This window comes from Python bivittatus, unplaced genomic scaffold (genome assembly GCF_059951505.1).
Source record: "Python bivittatus isolate LINGU-HERP-01145 unplaced genomic scaffold, Pbiv_v1 ctg000480_np1212, whole genome shotgun sequence".
NCBI classification, from domain to species: domain Eukaryota; kingdom Metazoa; phylum Chordata; class Lepidosauria; order Squamata; family Pythonidae; genus Python; species Python bivittatus.
The window spans coordinates 44,364,692-44,384,142 of record NW_028277075.1 but is presented as its reverse complement, the minus strand read 5'-3'; the positions used below and the strand labels follow the sequence as shown (position 1 = coordinate 44,384,142).

Below are 19,451 nucleotides of genomic sequence, written 5' to 3'. Positions count from 1 at the left end.
ATGCAGAAATTTAAAATGAAAAGCAAATTTACCAAACTGGAGTAATAAGTCATTTTCTAGTATAGGCTTCAAATATTTATCTTCTTCCCAAGGAAATGGAGGTCTGAGAGAATTAAGATACCCGGCATCTGGCTTCTGAAATAGAAAATGAACAAGGAAGTAACAGACTATCCCAAGAATGAATCATACACAGAAATAGCAAAGTGGAGTTTTTAAAATTATACATATGATCTACCTGCAGCATAATTCTACTACTGATACAGTCTTCCTCTGCTTTATAGCTGAAGAGGACCTTTATCATTCTCTTCTCCCTTCTTATACATTTAATGCTCCTAATTTTCTAATTACTTTCCCATCACTGCAAAATCTCCCCCCCCCCGGTGGTAGCTTCAATTTGAACTTTTACCTTTCTCATCTAAGAGAGAATATACACACACGTATACAATATATAATTTCCAAATCCATTGCTTGCCATTATCAAAAAGTTATTGCTGACATTAAATAACTCTAAGATTAGATCTAGAAACAATAAACATCACTTGAACTTTATGGCCCTCATTTTGGTAAGAAATGTCTACAGTTAGGGTATTAACAGTGATCTAACACTTATGCATTTCTTTATTGGCTAGATTATTATGAACACTTTATTTACCATGCTTATGATTTACCCAATCAACTACAGCAATTAACTGAAGTAATATCCTGGGCATCAAAATAATCCAACAGAAAGACTTCTTAAAAATGGATTTTACATTCATATTTGGTTTAGTTATTGCACTCTCACAATTTTTTCAAGATGCATTCTCAGAAACTTAATACCAAATGTTGAACAAATTCTTCTCACTATTCTCTGAAGAGACATAACTATTTAAATTGCATCTACTTTACAGAATATTGGTAACTTACCTGCAGTCTAATAAAGTTTACTAACTTAATGTAGCCATAAAAATCAAGCCCTGAAAGAAGCAGAAAAACAGAAATGTTTATCAAAGTTTATCAGAATCTTAATCTGTTTACTATCACACTTCCTCCCACTATTTTCTCTACTGATTTTCTGTGCTATGTTCAGTATAAACATAAGTTTGTTACACTTAATTGGACTATTATATTTGACCTTATCTCAAAAACTAACAAGGCTAAACTTAAACCAGACTTAGATTATTTACAAAAATCTGAATGCCATTTCAATCACAAATTCTAAGCAGTTTACACCTGGCAAAATAAAACCACCTTAGTAGAATAACAACCCACAATTACTGAACCAACAATTGATTTGTCTGTGTGTGTATGCGCGTGCGTGCGCATCTTTGAATCAGTGTTAACTCCTGGTGACTGCCTGGACTAGCTCCTGCAGCTTTCTTGGCAAGATTTTTGGAAGTGGTTTGCCCTTGCCTCCTCCTTCCTAGGGCTGAGAGAGAGTGACTGGCCAAGGTCATCCAGCTGGCTTTGTGCCTAAGGCGGGACTAGAACTCAGTCTCCTGGTTTCTAGCCTGATGCCTTAAAAACTACACCAAACTGGCTCTCAATTGATCATCAATTTTAAAAAGGATAATAATTAAATACATACATTCATAAATGCTGGATAACACAGCTAAAATTCAGACATTACAATAGCACTCATTTCCCAAAGGCTGTGGGAAGAACACTGTTTAAGGTAGTCATCTTAACTCTGCAGGGAGGAAGCAGAGTATTGCAGACCATGGGAGTCGTCACAGGGAGGACTTATTTCTTCACCTATATCCTGAAAGTTGGGGACCTGCAGCATGCTCCCTCTGCTCGATTGTATCAGATAGGTAGACAAACTCAAAGGTTCCCAGGACCCAAGCCATATATGGCTTTACAGGTAAGAGCCAACACCTTGTACTGTACTCATTGATGTTTACCCCACTTTTCATGCAGGTCTTCCAGGCAGAATACACAGCATTTCACCCTACTTTTCCCCACACCAGTGTTGTAAGGGAGGTTGAGCTGAAAGTGAATCACTGACCCAAAGTCATCTAATGATCTTTTGTAGGTAAAGTCGGACTTGAATCTTAATTTTAATTGTATATAAATAAAGGACATTTATACATAGATATGTAATTGTTCCATAAATTCTATAATGAAATTTCTCTAAAGACACTTCTACACCAATGAAGAGAATTTCACATACAAATAAAATAAATTATCATACAAACATTGGACAATAGTTTTATCCAAGTAAGGGGAACATTCTGAATAAGGCATACATTTAATACTCCCACCTAACAATACCTGGCAATTATTTTCCGCAAAGATTAAAATGCCCAATTTGTAAAAAAGGAAATGGCAAAGGAACCATGAATAAGCAAGGAAAAAGAAAAAAAAACTATCTACAGTAAAGAACAGGCTTCATCATTACTGTTAACTGGATTAAATATTTGGGAATTTAACAAAAAATAAAAGATTTACTCCCTGAATGGTAAAAGTATAATGGCAGACATTTCGAAATGGAGAAAACTGAAACTTTCCTGGTTAGGAAGAACGGCAGTGGTAAAAATGAACATTTTGCCCAGGCTCAATTTTTTATTCCAAATTATTCCAATAAGAATTGAAAATAAGACACTAAATAACTAGCAGCTGTTATTCTACTTCTTCTGAATAAAAGGTTTAATAATGTTTATTTTTTAAAAAAATAGAAAGCTGGAAAGAAAAATGAACCTTTAACATTTGTTTCATTCCATTATCAATAATTTTCCAGCACTGTTAAGCTTTACAACATTGCCACCAAATATGAAAAAAAAATATCCAACCTGACCATTTCATCCATTCTTCTCACTGGAATTTATGAACTATTTCTTCTATAGAAAAATGGCAAATTAAGTTCTGGGAGTATGCACTGACATCATAACCAATTTCATATTTGAAAAACAGATCTGATATTCAATTTAACATGGAAACCATTTTTGGCCTATAACCTAAGGAATCAGTTAATACCACATTAAAATAAAAATGTTTTTCCTAATGTAAGACTATAATGTGTAATCTCTTCATAATTTATAATGTTTTAAATTTGTCAAATTTTTTAGGTTAGGCAGAAAATATTGTAATTTTTTTATTTAAAACATGTAATTTGAGTCTTACTGATTATAGTTGTTAATTACTGCATACTTTGTTTTTAACACTGATTTAATTTAATACTCTTAAAACTTTAAATTGATATAATCTATTCTAATATTCAGATTTATATCAATGTTATTTTGAAATTTTTAAGTTAACTTTACAGTGCTCGTAAATCTCTTTTCTACTTCCTTTTTACTCTTTTTTCTCTTCTTTTCCTTTTGTACCTTTAAATCTAATAAACAACAAACTTTTAAAATTCAAAAAGAGAACTATAAAATGTGCAGAAATAAACTTACGATGTTTTCGAACCACCATCTCAACACTGAACCCATGATCTGAGGTACAGTGGCAAAAGCTATCTTCAGCTGAACTGAAAAATCTTAGAAAAAGAGCAGTATTTTTAGAAAACACATACGCCAATTCTTACATTTTTTAAAAAGAAATCATGAATAGCATGATAAAATAAAAATAGAGCACAACATATTGTTATGGAGATATGAAAGACAGTAATCTGAGCAAGTATTAGAGAATAAGCTATATGTTCCTTAAGTATTAGGTGAAAAATGAAATGAAATGAAATGAAATTGATATTAGAAACATCTCATGGTACTGTACAGGGGAAAATAATATCCCTAAAAGGAAGAGGCAGCAAGGATGGAAACAGAAGGATTGCAGTAGTCAGATGTAAAGACGAAGAAATTCAGTGTCTGAAAAACAGGAAACACATGTAGTGAAAGCTGAACACCACTGCAACTGGAAGTATTCAAGGCTTCTATTGCCTTTGGTACAGTCCAGCCAGCCACTCAGTCCACCATACTTCCTCTACAATGCTTTCATTAGGAAAGGTTACAGTTAGGGGTTTGCCCCAAAAGAACTTGGAGCTAGTGACCACAACCCTGGCTTTATCAGCCAAAAACTAGAATCTCATGTAACAACAGATACATTTCAAGTGAAATCATAAGGTGGAACCAGGGCAGAAATATGCACTTAGTAAGTTTAGCTGTGTGTGCATTGAGTAGTCAATTAAACAACTTTTGATGTTGCCTTTCATTTTAACACGAAGCCTCCTTGAGCGGTTTAAACTGCTGGTTATTTTATTTATTTATTTATTTTGTCCTTTATCTGCCTCTTTGGGGACTCTGCTGAAGCAAGGAGAAGGAAAAGAGACCCAGGGCCAAAGCAAAACCTCAGCTGTTAGGCTGGAAGCAACAGCTTCTTTCCAACTTCTTTTCCTAAAACTCTAACCTGTCGCAGAAAAGGCAGGGAGTCCCCTGCGCAGACCCCTCCATCTCGGCGTTGGGGTCGTCGGCACAGTCCTCCTCCTCCTCCCAAGCGTCCTCATTCTCGCTGTCTGACAAACCAAGCCCCGAGCCGCCTCGTGCCGGTCCCTCCGTTTCATCTGCGTAACGAGAGAAAGAGGGATAAACCAGACCTCAACCTCGCCAGGAACTCGACAAAGAGAGACAGGAGAGAAAAACCTACCGATCACCGGAGATGCTCCGGAACTCATAACTGCAACCCGCTAAAAGTTCAACGCCTTCAGCAAACGTTCCCACGATCACAACACACCACCAGACCGTTCCCACGTGGAGCGCGAAGCTTGCCTTCACTTCCGGGTTAAGTGTCTGGTTCCTAGCCAATGGGAGAGGAAAGAGACCAGAAAGCGGAGGTGGAGAATATACGGTGAGTTTAGTGGGCCAAAATTCAGAGAAGGGAGGGAGCGAACGAGTATGCGTAACAGTTAGGAACTCCCGTGAGTTGGAAGGTTGGATTAGTGCTGTTGCTCTGACGCTTTGAGTCGGGGGTGCAAGCAATAGCGTGGAGTAGTAATTAGGATAATCTCTAGAACTAGGAAGACGTATAGAATTTTTGCTTGGGAGTTCGTTTTACATCAGGTATACACGGATAATAATAGAGTCTACTGGGCGGAGTTCAGATTGATTTTTTGCTCCAAAGACTCAGTACAGTTAGAGGTTGGTACAGACTTGTAACATGCTCCACCCCCCCCCACAACAATCCCGTGCACATAAAAAAAAAAATTTTTTTTAAACAAATCTGAAATTACATGTTCTGAATTTTAAACCACACTATGGTTCACAATGATACTTCTATCATTTTCGTGCAACTGTTTTGGTTTTTTATACCTGACTTGTTTTTATTATGATAAAGATACTACCCTTTTCATACAATACTTTGTTTTGTTTCATTGAAAAAGTCCAAGGTAGCTGTAGGCGTTTTATAAATAGATTGCTTAACCTGCATGCATCTTTCCTGGGCTTTTTTAAAATTGCAAAATCTTAAATTAACCCTTCTGAAGTCAGTTACTTTGGTAATAGTTCTGTAGGCTGATGAGGAAAATAATTAGGTGGTTTAACTGTTCTTGTTCCAAACTAGAAAAAGGCTACAGTTTTTTTTAATGACAACTGGCATACTGCCAGTCATTAAAATAGAATATGGTTGCAAAATCCTCAAAAGTTTTCTCAAATGACATTGAGGTATCCAGCATAATGCAGTCATGTGTTTAGAAAGATTACCTGTAGAAAGAAAGGCTGTAGATGTAAATAATAATAATATTATTATTATTATTTTATTATTATTATTATTATTATTATTATTATTGCTACTTTTGTTGGGGGGACAGGGGGCTAAATTTTATAAGATGAAGTGGTTTATTCATATTTTTTTCAAAAAATATGTTTGACAGTTGGGCTTTTTTATTGGTCAGTGGAACACTTAACCACTTCTAGAAATGTTGATTTTTGATACTTTGCACTCAGAAATATTTCCAGGCAAGTTGATTCCCACCATATGAGTATTCCCAATTATGGTACTTTTTGGTTATGATACTGTTACTTCTTCCTCCCTATGTCCAAGCAGCTGTTATGTTAGTTATGTTGCACGACATGCTTACACTCGGTTAAATGAGCTATCCATTATTCAACCCAATTTTCTGAGTTCACATGACAGTCAACCATAAACTAACTACATGGGGCTGGTTTAAGGCTGAAGTGCAGTTTGCTAGTTGGTAGATCAGCATATCGTACAAATGTGGTGGCACAAAAGCATAAAATCTCATTGTCCTTTAAACAACAACTGCTATATTAATAAGTACAAACTTTCTAAAGAGTATTAGACAGGAACTCACTATTAAGAATATTTTGTGTTCTGTTTTATTATTGCTTCTGATGAGTTTTAGAAAATTTCAGTAAATCTGGGTAGTAGGAGCATGTATATATTCCATAAAAACTCGCAAACCTGAGATTCATTTAACACCATTTGTCTCTTTAAAGTAATCTGGGCCAAATCTCAAACTTTCAGATTCCAGTGTATACTTTCCTCAAGCCTTTCAGCTTGAGCCCTGCACTTAAGAACTGCTTCAAAAAAAGTATGCTTCTATTGGCTACCATAAGATGTTTGTGCAAAATCATAGAATGACAGAAATATCAGGGGCTTTTCTTTTTTTATAATAACTTTATTAAATTTTAAAAACAGAAAGATAAAAACCAACAAGAACTAATAATCTAGAAAAGAAATAGAAAAGAAAGGATAAAGAGAAAGAAGTAAAGCAAGAGTACAGAAAAAGAAAGAAATAGAAATACAAAAAAATAATGACTTCCAACTTTTTTTACAGCAGATATAAGTAAAACATACATTATACTCTTACTCTAGAATTACAAATTAACATCCATTTTTCATAATCTATTAATTTTACTAATTATCAAACCCATATATCATAATTTCATTTTTTTCTGTTTCCTGCAAAAAGTCCAAAAAGGGCTTCCAATTAGCATTAAAATTAGTCAATGTCTTTTCTCTAATCTGTCAATTTCTCCATCTCAGCTAACCCCATCAACTTTACCATCCATTCTTCCATTGTACTGTAGGTAATATCCAATCTTTTCACCTTTGATCATATAAAAGTCTCACTGCAGTTATATATATCAAAACAAAGATCCATGAGATTTTTCTAATTGTTTATTCATCAGCCCCAAGAGAAATGTCTCTGGTTTCGATTATATATTAATCTTCAAAATATTCTGAATTAATATATGTACAGTATTTGAGTCCAAATGTTTTTAGCTTCATTACATGTCCACCAAAGATGATAAAAAGTCCCTTCTTGTTGTTTACATTTCCAACATATATTTGAAGTCCCTTTGTACATTTTTGACAATCTTTCTGGTGACAAATACCATTGATACATCATTTTATAAAAATTCTCTTTAAGATCATGTAAATTTCAACCCTTCCATCCACATACTTTCCCATTGTTCTATTAGTATATTATAACCAAAATAGTTAGCCCATTTTATCATACAATCTTTAACTTGTTCATCTTCTGTTTCAAATCTCAACAAAAGTTTATACATCTTAGCAATAAGATGTTCATCATTAGTACATAACTCAGTTTCAAATACAGTTTTATCACATTCAAAACCATACACCCTTTTATGAACTTTCAATCTTTCTGCTAATTATACATGTGACACATATATCCTTCTGATATCAAGTCTTCTCTTGATTTTATTTTAAATACTCTAATAAAAATCTAAAATGTCACCATAAGTTAGCCATTTCTGCTTAATGGCCATTTCTCTTCTGTAATATGCCTCCTGTGGTGATAGCCATAAAGATATTTTTTGACCCAATCTAGATTTATATCTATTCCAAATCTCAAAATGGCACATCTAATAAAATGATTTTTGAAATCTACATTAACCTTAACTTTATCATACCATAAATAGCTGTGCCACCCAAATCTCAGATTGTGCCCTTCCAAGTCCAATAACCTTCCATTTCTCGACGTCACCCACTCTTTCATCCAAACTAAACAGAAAGCGGCAAAGTACAATTTCAAATCAGGTAAAGCCAGACCTCCTCTTTCTTTGGCATCCTGCAACACCTTGTGTTTAACATGGGGTTTTTTTGCCTTGCCGCACAAATTTAGATATATCCTTCCACCATTGTTTAAATGGTCAAAATTGGTATTGTCTAAAACAAAAATAACATTCTAGGCAAAAGAAGCATCAGGAGCTTTTCTTATTGAAGACAGATATTTGCTAAGTTTTCTGATTCTGCAGTTGCAGTTGGCTGTCACTGAGCTCTAATTCTATCTTGTGGAGTGTAAGAGGAATAGCAATTAGCAGTTCAAATCTATTCAGTGTTCAGTGAGGTTTCTTCCAAGATAAATGATTCCCCACCTTAGGCTTACAGTACTAACATCTTTGGCCTAAATATACTTGCTGTGGCCTGAAGATAATTTTTATAACCCATGCAGGACCCAGTTGTTCTTTTAAAATTATGGAATTTAGTTTTACTGTTGGATGTGAAAACAGATATTAGAGAACAACATTTCTCAGCCTTGGCTTTGAAGTTGTTTGGAGTTGCAACTCTCTGAATTTACACAGTAAGTAATGAAGTAAGGCAAGGTGGTTCGTGTAGATCTGAGTGTATATGCTTGCATTTTCTGTTTACATCTGACTGTGAATGAGTATGGGAGGATTTATGTATTGAGATGTTTGAGACTTCGTCTTGTTTTTCATGTTTGACATAGCATTTCTGGTCTGCAAAAATCCAGGTGACCACAGCAGACGCTAACTATTTGCTGCTATCTAGTTATTGTCTAGGTTTTTGAAGTCCATATATGGTATGCCTATATTTTCTGCTTGGTTTTACTTTTGTTTTGTGATCTTGTCTGAGGTCAGTTAGAAGTTCACTGTACTATAACATAAATCCACTTTGCTCTCCGACTGGACCAATGTAACAAAATTGCTTGAGCCACTTCAAATCTATCTGTAAGAATCTGCTAATAAATCCTTGTTCTTCTTCTTTAGTTGTACATTTCATTGAGAAACATGCACATTGGGTAGTTCTATATCCATTCTACTTTGTCTCTGTTCATATAAAACAGATTTGCCACTTTTCAAAGAGCGTTCTAAAATTAAATTAAAATGTGGCTTGCTTGTTTGTGGTTTAAAGTGTTGCTTAATCCTAACTGATGAAATTTATAAACTATGTGATATGATTTATGTATATGGTTAACCCTGCCAGAAGTAAAATACTCAACGTACTCAAATTAATTTAGCATGTTAGATTATCATAGTCTTAGAATGAGATTGGAATTGTCAGATTTATTGACTGAACTTTTATATTCTGCCAAAAATTGTCAAAAGGAAAAAATGTGGCACTAAGTTATGACTAGGGTAATATTAAATTCCCAAGCTCCTTTTGTATTCTTACTTGCTAGTATTCCATTATACAGTTGTGGGCAAGATGTGGATTTTTAACCAGATAGTGTATGTTGTGGTGAAGGATGTTTTGTCCTCCACTCATTGTGTTGCCCATTGTGAAGTCATCCAAAAGAGGCGGTGAGGTGAGAAAAGGGAAGCTGAATAACTGTAAATTACCATAAAACCCCCAAAAGATGCTGAAACAATGACAGTGTTCATTAGAGAGTCTCATTGGTTGAATGAGTGCTGGAAACATCCCAAAATGTCAACTTTCTTGTTCTTTCAGTGCCCCTTTAGTCAAGAGAATTTCACAATAGATTACTCTGCTAAACTAGGGGTGGACAGCTTGTAGTTCTCTAGAAGTTAATCAACTTCAAACTCGATCGGCATTGCTGCTGCTTAACTTTAATAGGAGTTGCAATCTAACATTGGTTTTCAAGACCAGCTGTTATTGTGGGGATGTGAATTGTCTTCCCTCTTGTGAGTATTGTCTGTAAAGGAAAAGTACTAAAACATAGGCTATGTTTGCACAATATGCTAACCCATGATTAACTGTACCATGGTTAACTGAATTAAGCCAGTTACCTGAGTTCATACTACAACACACTGAATCAAACTAACCAATGTATTTTAGGCTGGTCTGTTGTGGAAACCTAGCAACACAAATAATAATAAGTCATAAGTGCGTGCTTTGATGAATTATTGAGAAGAAGGAATGTCACCCATCTGCCCTGTTTATCACATTTCTTCTTCTCTCACACTGGTAATGTTTATTGTATCTATTTACAAGCATCACTTTCCTATAGCTGTGCTCACCATCCAGTGGAAAGTGTTGCAGTAGAAAGTTACTGGTAATCATTGCTTCTTGTGCTTCATGTACTCTAATCCAGAAAGGAAGATTATGGTTGTCTTTCATTTGCCTTTCCAGTACACACTGTAGACAGAGTTTCTTTGCATTAGGGCTGCCAGATCTGGGCTGCAAAACTCTGGACAACTGTTAGTTGGCAGAAAAGCATTTGGAGCTTCTTGTATCTTTGTAGCTCTAACTGGCATGATACTTATTCTGGTACACTGTTATGAAAGGGAAGATTTCCACATATTTACAGATGTTACTCTCATAGCAGGGAGGGAGAGGGAGATACTCTGTGGTCATGGGTATTGGAGTGTTCTAAGTACCTACCTCTTGGAGCTTAGGAGAAGAGATGTGTTGAAAGAGTAATGGCGGAGATGCCAGAGTCATATTTTAAGTTAGGGTTCCCCAACTGCATAACCACCAGATTTGTTTAATTATGTCTCATACTATGCTGGATGAAACCCAACACATCTAGAGGGCAGCAGGTTGATGAACACTGTAGAGGAATATATAATATAGGCACAAAGATGTAGTAGATGTGTTAATAATAAGGACATCTGTACAAATGTGTTTTAGATATATTTATAGTTTTAATGTTTTTTGTAAGTTGTCCAGAGTCCCCTATTGTGGGGGAGATGGGTGGGAGAGAAATCCAATAAATAAATAAATAAAATGATGAATTCAGCTGAATTTCTAAACACACTTACCTGGTAATAAGTCCCAAAGAGACTTTCTTCTGAGTAGATATGGGTAGGATTACATTGGCACTAAGATCTCATAAGATCACATAATGAATTCATCATTATAAGAAAAAAATTCAGAATAAAGTAAAAGGAAGTATAAACAGGTTTTAACTTTGGTATTTTGTGGAAAAAAATAGAAGAACATGAGTAGGTTCTTTTTCCTTAAAGAAGTGGCATTACAGAGGGGTAGGAGATCCTTATCTCTCTAATCCAGAGCTTGCAGATTTCCAGACATTAACCAACTGCAACAAAAAGTCAGAATACAGAAAGCTTCACTACTTTTTTGAACAATCCGGGGTTTCTGGTTGCCTGGTTACATTTTAGACTGGTGTAATGCAGAAGCATCTGAAATGAATCAAGATTCCCAAAATTTAAGTGTAAGAAAATTTAGGGATTGTTCTAGCTTCACCCACTAGCACCCAGCTCCCAGCATTTCACTCAATGCTCAGTGCAGCTCTTGGCACGAGAAAAGTTGCACACCTGGCATAATGAATAGCAATTGCCATATGCAAAACATAATGAAAAGTAGCTCCTTAGAAAAGTGGGGGAAGCTGTATTTTAAGCTTTTTTAATTCAACTGAATTAATGTAAGCAAATTATACTAAAAAAAAAGCCCTCTGGAAGAAGAATTTTCTTTGCACATGCATTATTTCCAGTTTTTAAAAGAAAAGAGGGGGTTGTTTGAAGTATTATATGTAGTAGTTGTGTGTAAAATCTCTTATTCTTCATATTGGCTTCTTAAAAATTAGCCAACCAATCATAAGGCTCTAGACCGACGCTGTCTGTCTGAGTTAATCCAAGGCCAGTAAAAGGATAATTTGATTAAACTGAGACCCTAATTTATTTAGCTTTAGTTCTGGATCAAGCTTTTCTTAATAGAGTGCTGTCGTCTTCAATTGTTTGAGGCAAATTAAAGTGACATAAATACCATGGGACTTTTTCAATCAGATTAGTCAGCTAACTTGCATCAATAGTACCTCAGCCATAGATGCTGGCGTCCTTCCTTTCATGAGCCTTACTAACAACTGACAAGCTCTCCTGGAAGAATGGGCACCCACGCTGCCACGCCGACCCCCACACTTAACCCATCATCCTTCCTCAATGGGTCCTCTTTGACAAGGTGCCCACACCTTTTTCCATTGCTGTTCTCTAGACAAAGCTAAATATTGTTTATTGGCTACCAATAGCCTGTTAATCCCAAACAATTTCACAAATCCATGAAGCACTCAAACTGATTATAAACATTTGTTCTTTTAAGATGCTAAATTTCTGCTGATTTATTTCCTCTGTTCTCTTTCCTCACTATACAGTACCACAGCTTTCGAATATGAAAGGTAGATTTGCCCTTTAAAGTGGCCTTCTAGACAACAACAACAACAAAAGCAGATTCTTTGAAGATTGCGGCCAAGTTGGTATCTTCAAGGACTTAATTGTAATTACTATGTTGAAAGGAAAAAAATTAGCCATATACCAGCTTTTCATATACCAGCACAGTGAGATTTTGCTTATAAACCTTTCTGTAATATGGGAACAACTAGAAAAACAATAGCACCTTAATTATTGTAATGGAGTGTAAAGTTCCCAACGAGGTTATTTTTACTGGAAATAAATAGCAAGCTTATTTACTGTATACCTGCTGTACTATAGATCATGTGTGGTTGTAAAATACAGCATGGATAAACAATGAATCTAAAAATCAAGAAAATATGTTTACAAAAAAACCTATTTAGGAGGACAAAAGTACACTGAACTGTTTATCGTAAGATGAAATATATAATCAAATTTAGAAAAAATGGTCTCATGAATGGTCAGGGATGTGGACCTGACAGATTAAATGGAAAACATTTCCAAATTGGACTGGGAGAGACTCCTGTCTCAAACTTTTGGCAGCAACTACTCTGGAAACAATATTGAGCAAGATGGATTATTAGTTTGACTTTTCAAAAGGCAGCTTTATATATCATTTACTTCAAGTTAATTTTCAGAAAGCCAAAGCTAAGGCAAAAGTGAGCAAAGGACAGAACCTGAACCCAAGTACATAGAGCTGTATCCTTTAAGGTTATATACTAAGTAATTTCAGCACAATTAAAGCCCACAATCTCTGGGAATGTATGAAATCATGTGCTAAGAGGTCCTGGCAGAGACAGAACTTAGTCGTTTGCAACTTCTTTGCATACATTTCCCTGAAATTTACACAGCACATCAAATGCCACTCTCTACTCTATTCCATGTGCTGTAGGGCAGAGGCTCTAACCCTTTTGTAGTCCCATCAATCACTCTATAAAACCCTGAGGATAGAAAAATATATATAGATCTTTATATGATCACAGGCACGGTTATAATATTTATTATTGACAGTAAATTTTAAAAACTTAAAGTTCAATTTTTTATCTTGTGTGTCCCCCCCCCCCCCCGAGTACTTTGGAGTTCTGCCTGGGATATGCAGACTACTGACTGAGACTCATTCTAGAGCCCATGAAAGGCACAGAATCATGTTGAGCCAATCTGTAGGTAACAAGTGCAACTGGATTAAGGAAAACATTCCCTTGAGTCAAGCTTAAGGGGGCTCAATACTATGGGCCTTATTCTGGTATGTTTTCTTGACTTCCAAGGCTAACGTACCGCCTGGAATTAAGTAGGATTTACCCAGCTTATCTTTTTCAAGATCAGTGATCTTGGATAGGGGTTGCCCATCAGTCTCACAGAAAATCCTGCAACAGAAAACCTAAGTTTGTACATGAAGTGGTAAGAGTCTTGCTGAATTGAAGCCAGCATATAAACCCCAGCAAACAGATGAGAGAGGAGGAGAGAGAGATGCACTTGAGGTAGTCTTTTTATAACATGTCTGTGTTGGTATGACATGCTTGCTTTATACTGAAAGTACCCAATTTGTGGATTTACACAACACAGTGAGCCACCTACTATCCACGTTTGCTGAATATGTACAAAACACCAGGCCAAAATGGGGTGCTCAAGCCTTTTTAGTGGCAGCTTGAGGACTCAGGACACATATGGCCTCTAAGCCTCTTGTTTGCAGCCCCAGGAGCCCTTTCCTACTATAATTAGCAAAAATCATAGTTTCTTACTGTTTCAGGGCAGGAAATACACATAACCTCTAATATAAGCCCTGAACAGGCTTAATGTAATGAAAATATGAAGCACCCTATTCAAAATAAAAATGAAGAATTCTGGTCTTGCCTTTGTGCATGACATGGCTCTGTCTATTTTGCTCCCCAAAGTGTGCTGCTCTGGCTATGAAAGATGGTCTGCCTCTGCATTAATCTATCAGATATATATTTTTAAAAATCTGACTCTTGGGATATAGGAAATTTGTGAATTAGTGATAATGCAAGAGAGGATGTATAGATTTGGATGAAAGATTATATCTAGTCACTAGATTTTGGGGAAAGCATTCACCTTTTATATATGGGATAATATGAAGAAATCTTAAGTATTATGAGCCAGAAAGAACAATCTCTGTGTTTGGACATGTAGTAACAGTTGATAGTTTAGAGACATGCTTACATGCAAACTGGCCAAAACTGACATAGGGATGTTGGAAGAGCTGAAGGCTGTGGTGTGATAAAGAAACTGGTGATTACTTCTCTAGATCAGGGGCTGGCAAACTCTTTGTGAAAGACCAGATCCTACTCCTTTTCCATTGGATGGTGCTGACTCACCAGCAAGAAGGCCATTGATAGGCTGCTGCCACTCAGAATGCCACACCCCTGGCCCTTGGCCCCACCTCTCACCCCCAGGACAGTACAAGATGAGTCTTATGGGCTTCCAGCTGCTTTAAAAAGGAAGTCACAATCTTCTAAATAATATTGATCACTTGGATCTGCCTGTTAGACATCACAATTTCTTTTTTTGCTAAACTGCTAAACAATAATCCTTGGCACTATAAACATGTAAACAACATATAAGTGTTTTATAAATCTAAGTACTGCAAAACATAAAGCAGTCTTCTATGGATGATAATCTGAACTGCTGCTTGCCTCTTATTTTTAGTATCTGACTTATATTTTAGTATTTCTAATCTGTCTCCCAGGGTCTTATCCTCATCTATTGAGTTCTGTTTCTGTTTCAGTTTTGAGCCAATCTGTAATTACATCTTATGCAAGTCATGTCCAAACACTTGTGTCTAGAATAGACAAGATTGTAACCCAGAGACTACAGGAAACTCTCCTTCTGGGTAGAGAACAAAAGAAGGGGTAAACCATGCTGAATATTTTTGCACTGATGCTTCACGCTTCATGTGTAAGTAAGAAGAGGACAAGAACCATTGTTTTTGCAAAACCAGAAGTTAAAAAATCTGAAAGATGGAGGAAAGTGTGGGAAATCAAAGTGTATTTGAAATCTACCACAGAAAGTTTTTAGTTTTATTTGCAGTGGAACCTATCTTGCTAGCAGAAATCAGTATCGGTACAAGTTTCATGCTAGAAGTTTTAGTCAGGTCGTAAGTGGAAAGTCCATTATGAAGGTAAAATCGTTTCTGAGAAACAAGATGGGATTAGGGCTTCCAAACTAAAAAATAGTAGGTTGAAGGAAGGGAGTTATTAAAAAAAAAAAAACAGGAAGAAAAACAAGATAAGGATATGTGGCAAAAAGGAGAAAGAAAACAGGTCTGTTGCAAACAAATTGATCTGGTTCCTCCCCAAAGAAGGAATTGTTTTCTGCTTGCACAAAATATCCTGTTGGTGATTGTGTTTAGACGACATATTGAAACCCAAATTCACTAACCATGTTGTAGCCTAGCATGTTGTGCAGACCCAACCATGTGTTAGTTTATGCTTCATTGTGTCATTTAAGCCTTTAAAATTCCCCATAAGTAATGTGTCATGTGTACACCATTAGTTACAAGCTTTGTTAGTTTCAGGGTTTACTGAGGTTTAGTCATAGAATTTGTTTTCAGTGGCTGAATGGCTGGAATGGTATATGTTGAATGCAAGTCTTTATTGCAGTCTATCTTGTCATGTTTAGGTGTTCTGACATAACTTCAAAGCAGAATCAAGTTTCATCATTTTGTATCAAGACACTAAGCATTTCTGTAGCTGCAACTATGGCTCCTCTCTCCCCATAATCATATTTGTCTGTGATCTTCATTGAAAAACACAAGAGGGCAGTACAGTTCTAACCTGAAAAACAGTTTTTCAGTCATGATTAGAAGGACATTGTGAAAAAGGGAAAGAGAAAATAAGCTCAGATTCAAGCTTCAGGTACGTACTTGTTCAGAAGGAACCCATAATGATAGACTTTATTTTTGAGGTAAATACATTTAGAACCAGATATTAATTCTTATTGACCGAAAAGGGGAAAAAATATCTGGGACAAGCGCAGTTTGTAAATTATCTTGAAATTACTTATTTTGAACATTTTTATTAATTTTGCAATGTACTTATTTTTTATGGATTTTTCTGCTAAAATTCTTTATAAATACAGAATTCTGAAATTTATCATGTTTTTTTACAGTTCCCTTCTGATGTCAAAATCAGATTAGCTCAGAGAAAGGCTAGAAGAAAGCAGTTTCATCAAGGAATAGTGATAACTCTCTTTATTTAAACAAACTGTCTCAATTCTGTTTCTTAATTCAGTCTTACTCATATAACAGTTAAAAGGAAATACTCTTTAGATTATAATCCTTACTTATTAAAAAGTAAATTCCCCTGATATTATTTACCAATAAGCAAGGTTTAGGATGAGAGTTAAGCCACATAGCTACAAGAAGCTTTCTGGAATCAATGAAAAGGAGCAAACTGAGTAAGCATTTTGAAGTCACCTCCTTTTTGTAGTTAGACTGTGCAAAAGTAGTTTATGAATGTCAGTGGCAAAAGATAAAAAATTATGAATGACAATGGCAAAAGTACAGCTATTTAAACTGCTACCATATACTGTAATACATCGTTGTTGTTTCCCGGCTTTATTTCTTTGTACAACTCAAGGCAACATTCATAATACATCAAAGAGATTTTCGTCCTCTCTTTCTTTCTGAAAGTACTCCCCCTTTTTTCAGTTAAATAATCTTTGAGGGAGTGTTCTCATAGGCCTCTATGGCTGAACTTCCCTAGCCCCAAACCTTCTTTAGGTCTTCTACAGAAGTTCAGGATACAGCATCTCTACCAGAATTCATTCATCTAGCACGCCCCACCCCAGATCCCATAGTTTCTATGGCTTTCAGCGGAACTTATATTTAAGCTAATACAGTCTGGATTCAATCCCCCATTCTTTTTTTGCTAATTCTATTTCTGAGACATTTAAGAAACAACTTCCAATTACTTTCCTAAGTGTTACCATTAACCATTTTAAATTCAAGTTTACTCCCTAGTAATGATAGCTTTATTTAGACCAGCAAATTACACTGACAATAAAATGTCTCATAACTTCACCTTTGCTAAGTTTTCCTATAGTCATTTGTCCCAATTCAGAAAAGAGAACGCACACATGGAAGTGTGCTTCTGGGGAAACCTCCACCTTACAGATAGAACAACTGCAACAAAACCCAAATGGAATATAATACTCGGGCTCAATGCAGTTTCAAGCTCTTGACTGTAAAAAACTCTCATAAAATAAAAGAAGGAATTGTGTCAATTTGCATCCCAAAGAAAATGATGACATTTCATTGCCCATAAAATCTCAGAGTCATAAGCAGCTGCACATGATATCACTTAAAAAATAATTGCATAATATTTATCTCCCCAGGGCTTCATCCTTAAGCTTTGGACTGACAGGCATCAAGTAGATCCTTCCTTCTCTCTAAATCTCGGTATGTTTTTCTTCTTTTACATTCAGCAGCTGAACCAAACTTCACAAAAGCAACTCAAAAGAATGGGTAGAATATTAGGATAGATTGACTGTTTCCAAATTGGAATACTAATGATGATCTTTAATGAAGCCTGACAGTACAATCTGTTTCTTATTGTTCCCTAAGTGCTGGCTTCTGATCATATTCACTTCCTTTAGGTGGTGGAAAGAGGTAAGGACAAATGGTGCCTGCTGGCAAGCAGGTCTGGGAACAGCTGATCTTTCAGCAAGGATTAAATTAATTAAAATGATTCCTGCATCTGAAGAATCAATCTTTTATTTGTCATCATCATACTGTTTATTAATATTGAATGGTGGCTAATTGGTGCCACTGCTGTTTGTGTCATCTGCTTTAGTAATCTTCTTAGAAGGCAGTCACAAATACCCAATTTCAGTGGCTTAAGGCTCAGAGCAGGGAATTGGGAAAAGAGATTTCCTGACTTCTTGTTTATGGAAGGATCTGGGGAAAAATGAATCAAAATTTACAACTTCTGGGCAAGGATAAAATTGTTGACTAGATTCTCTAGTCTAGGAGTAAATAGCAAGTTTGTTTTTCTCCCCTGGAAATAAGTTGTTAGATCATTCATTTCTAATCCTGGTCTTTTTCTATAGTGCACTAGAGATTTGGCCTCACCTGCACTAGAAACTACATAATTTAATTATTGTTGCACATTAGGTTCATCATAGTAGAAGATGAAAAGGCCTATTCCAATATTCATTCAATATCTGTCCTTGGCATATATTAGATTATTCAAAATATCCAAAAATAGGATTATTTATTATTTATTTTTGCAGACTGAAGAATAGTTGTGGTGTATTTTGGAAGGTTCAGTGGCTTTGGAACCTATTAATGTTTATATGAATACAATTTTGAGGAAAGTTGTAATCATACATGTGTTTCCTGAATAGACTAGGACAATAAAGTTATGAATGCTAATACTACTTTTATTATAAGTTTACAGTAACAGAATCTGGCAAGTCCGATGCACTTCCCCGCTTCCTCCTTTTATCTTCATGAGAACTAGGAAGGGTCATGTCTGAGATGCTTTCTCAAATTACATTTCTGCCCCATATTCGGATTTCATTTATCTGATCATTGCCTTGGTTGCGGCTCTTCCTCCTGTTCCTCAAGGTAATTCCTACTTCCCATTACATCAATGAATAGCATTGGTCTAAATTAGTTTTAACTGTTTCCTTTTCTTTTTTAATCTCATGCTTTTAATTCATTGGGCATAATTCATTAGGGATATGACTGCTTTTCTCTGTACTGTATAACATTGCTTATTTTAAAAGTGAATTATGTGATGGATATGTATGTACTGTATATACATTCATTCTAAATTATTTCATTGTGTTTGTACTCTACCTTTGAGGAAGGCCTCTTTAAAGACTTGCAGACAGGTACTATGTTCGTGCCCCTGTGTGCTTCAAAGCATGATTGTGTCTTCATTGAAAAGATCAACAGTGTACAGTATAAGACAGGTCAATGGCATAATTTCAGAGAATCCAAAGATTAGAGCACTTGCTATTGCTAAAAAATGGAGGAAAACATTATTGGGCAGGATCAGGCAACCTCTTGATATTATGATGTTTTGGATTGCAATTCCTATCAACTGCAACCAACATAGCTAAGGGCAAAGGACTGTAGCAGCTGTAAGTCCAGACATCTGTAGTTACCAGTTTTCCTATCTCTGTCATAGAATATAGGGATCCCATTCCTAATTAATCAGTTGTTTTATGTGA

The 19,451-nt window shown here is 35.7% G+C and overlaps 1 protein-coding gene and 1 long non-coding RNA gene across 3 annotated transcripts in view; one reads left to right on the top strand and one right to left on the bottom strand.

Moving 5' to 3' along the window:
* The window catches only part of PRMT3 (protein arginine methyltransferase 3), a 75,448-nt gene extending 70,733 nt beyond the window's left edge, over nucleotides 1-4,715 (bottom strand). For both annotated transcript variants that reach the window (XM_088145833.1, XM_007425291.4), the window contains exons 1-5: nucleotides 4,564-4,715; nucleotides 4,327-4,480; nucleotides 3,378-3,460; nucleotides 907-956; nucleotides 33-135 (exon numbers count right to left, since the gene is read on the bottom strand). In XM_088145833.1, coding sequence (XP_088001959.1) covers nucleotides 33-135; nucleotides 907-956; nucleotides 3,378-3,460; nucleotides 4,327-4,480; nucleotides 4,564-4,591 — 418 coding nt within the window. In that variant the 5' untranslated portion in view covers nucleotides 4,592-4,715. The remainder of the gene's footprint in view (nucleotides 1-32; nucleotides 136-906; nucleotides 957-3,377; nucleotides 3,461-4,326; nucleotides 4,481-4,563) is intronic.
* The window catches only part of LOC148214969 (uncharacterized), a 76,267-nt gene continuing 61,451 nt past the window's right edge, over nucleotides 4,636-19,451 (top strand). The window contains exon 1 of the long non-coding RNA XR_015797037.1: nucleotides 4,636-4,764. This is a non-coding gene — a long non-coding RNA (uncharacterized LOC148214969). The remainder of the gene's footprint in view (nucleotides 4,765-19,451) is intronic.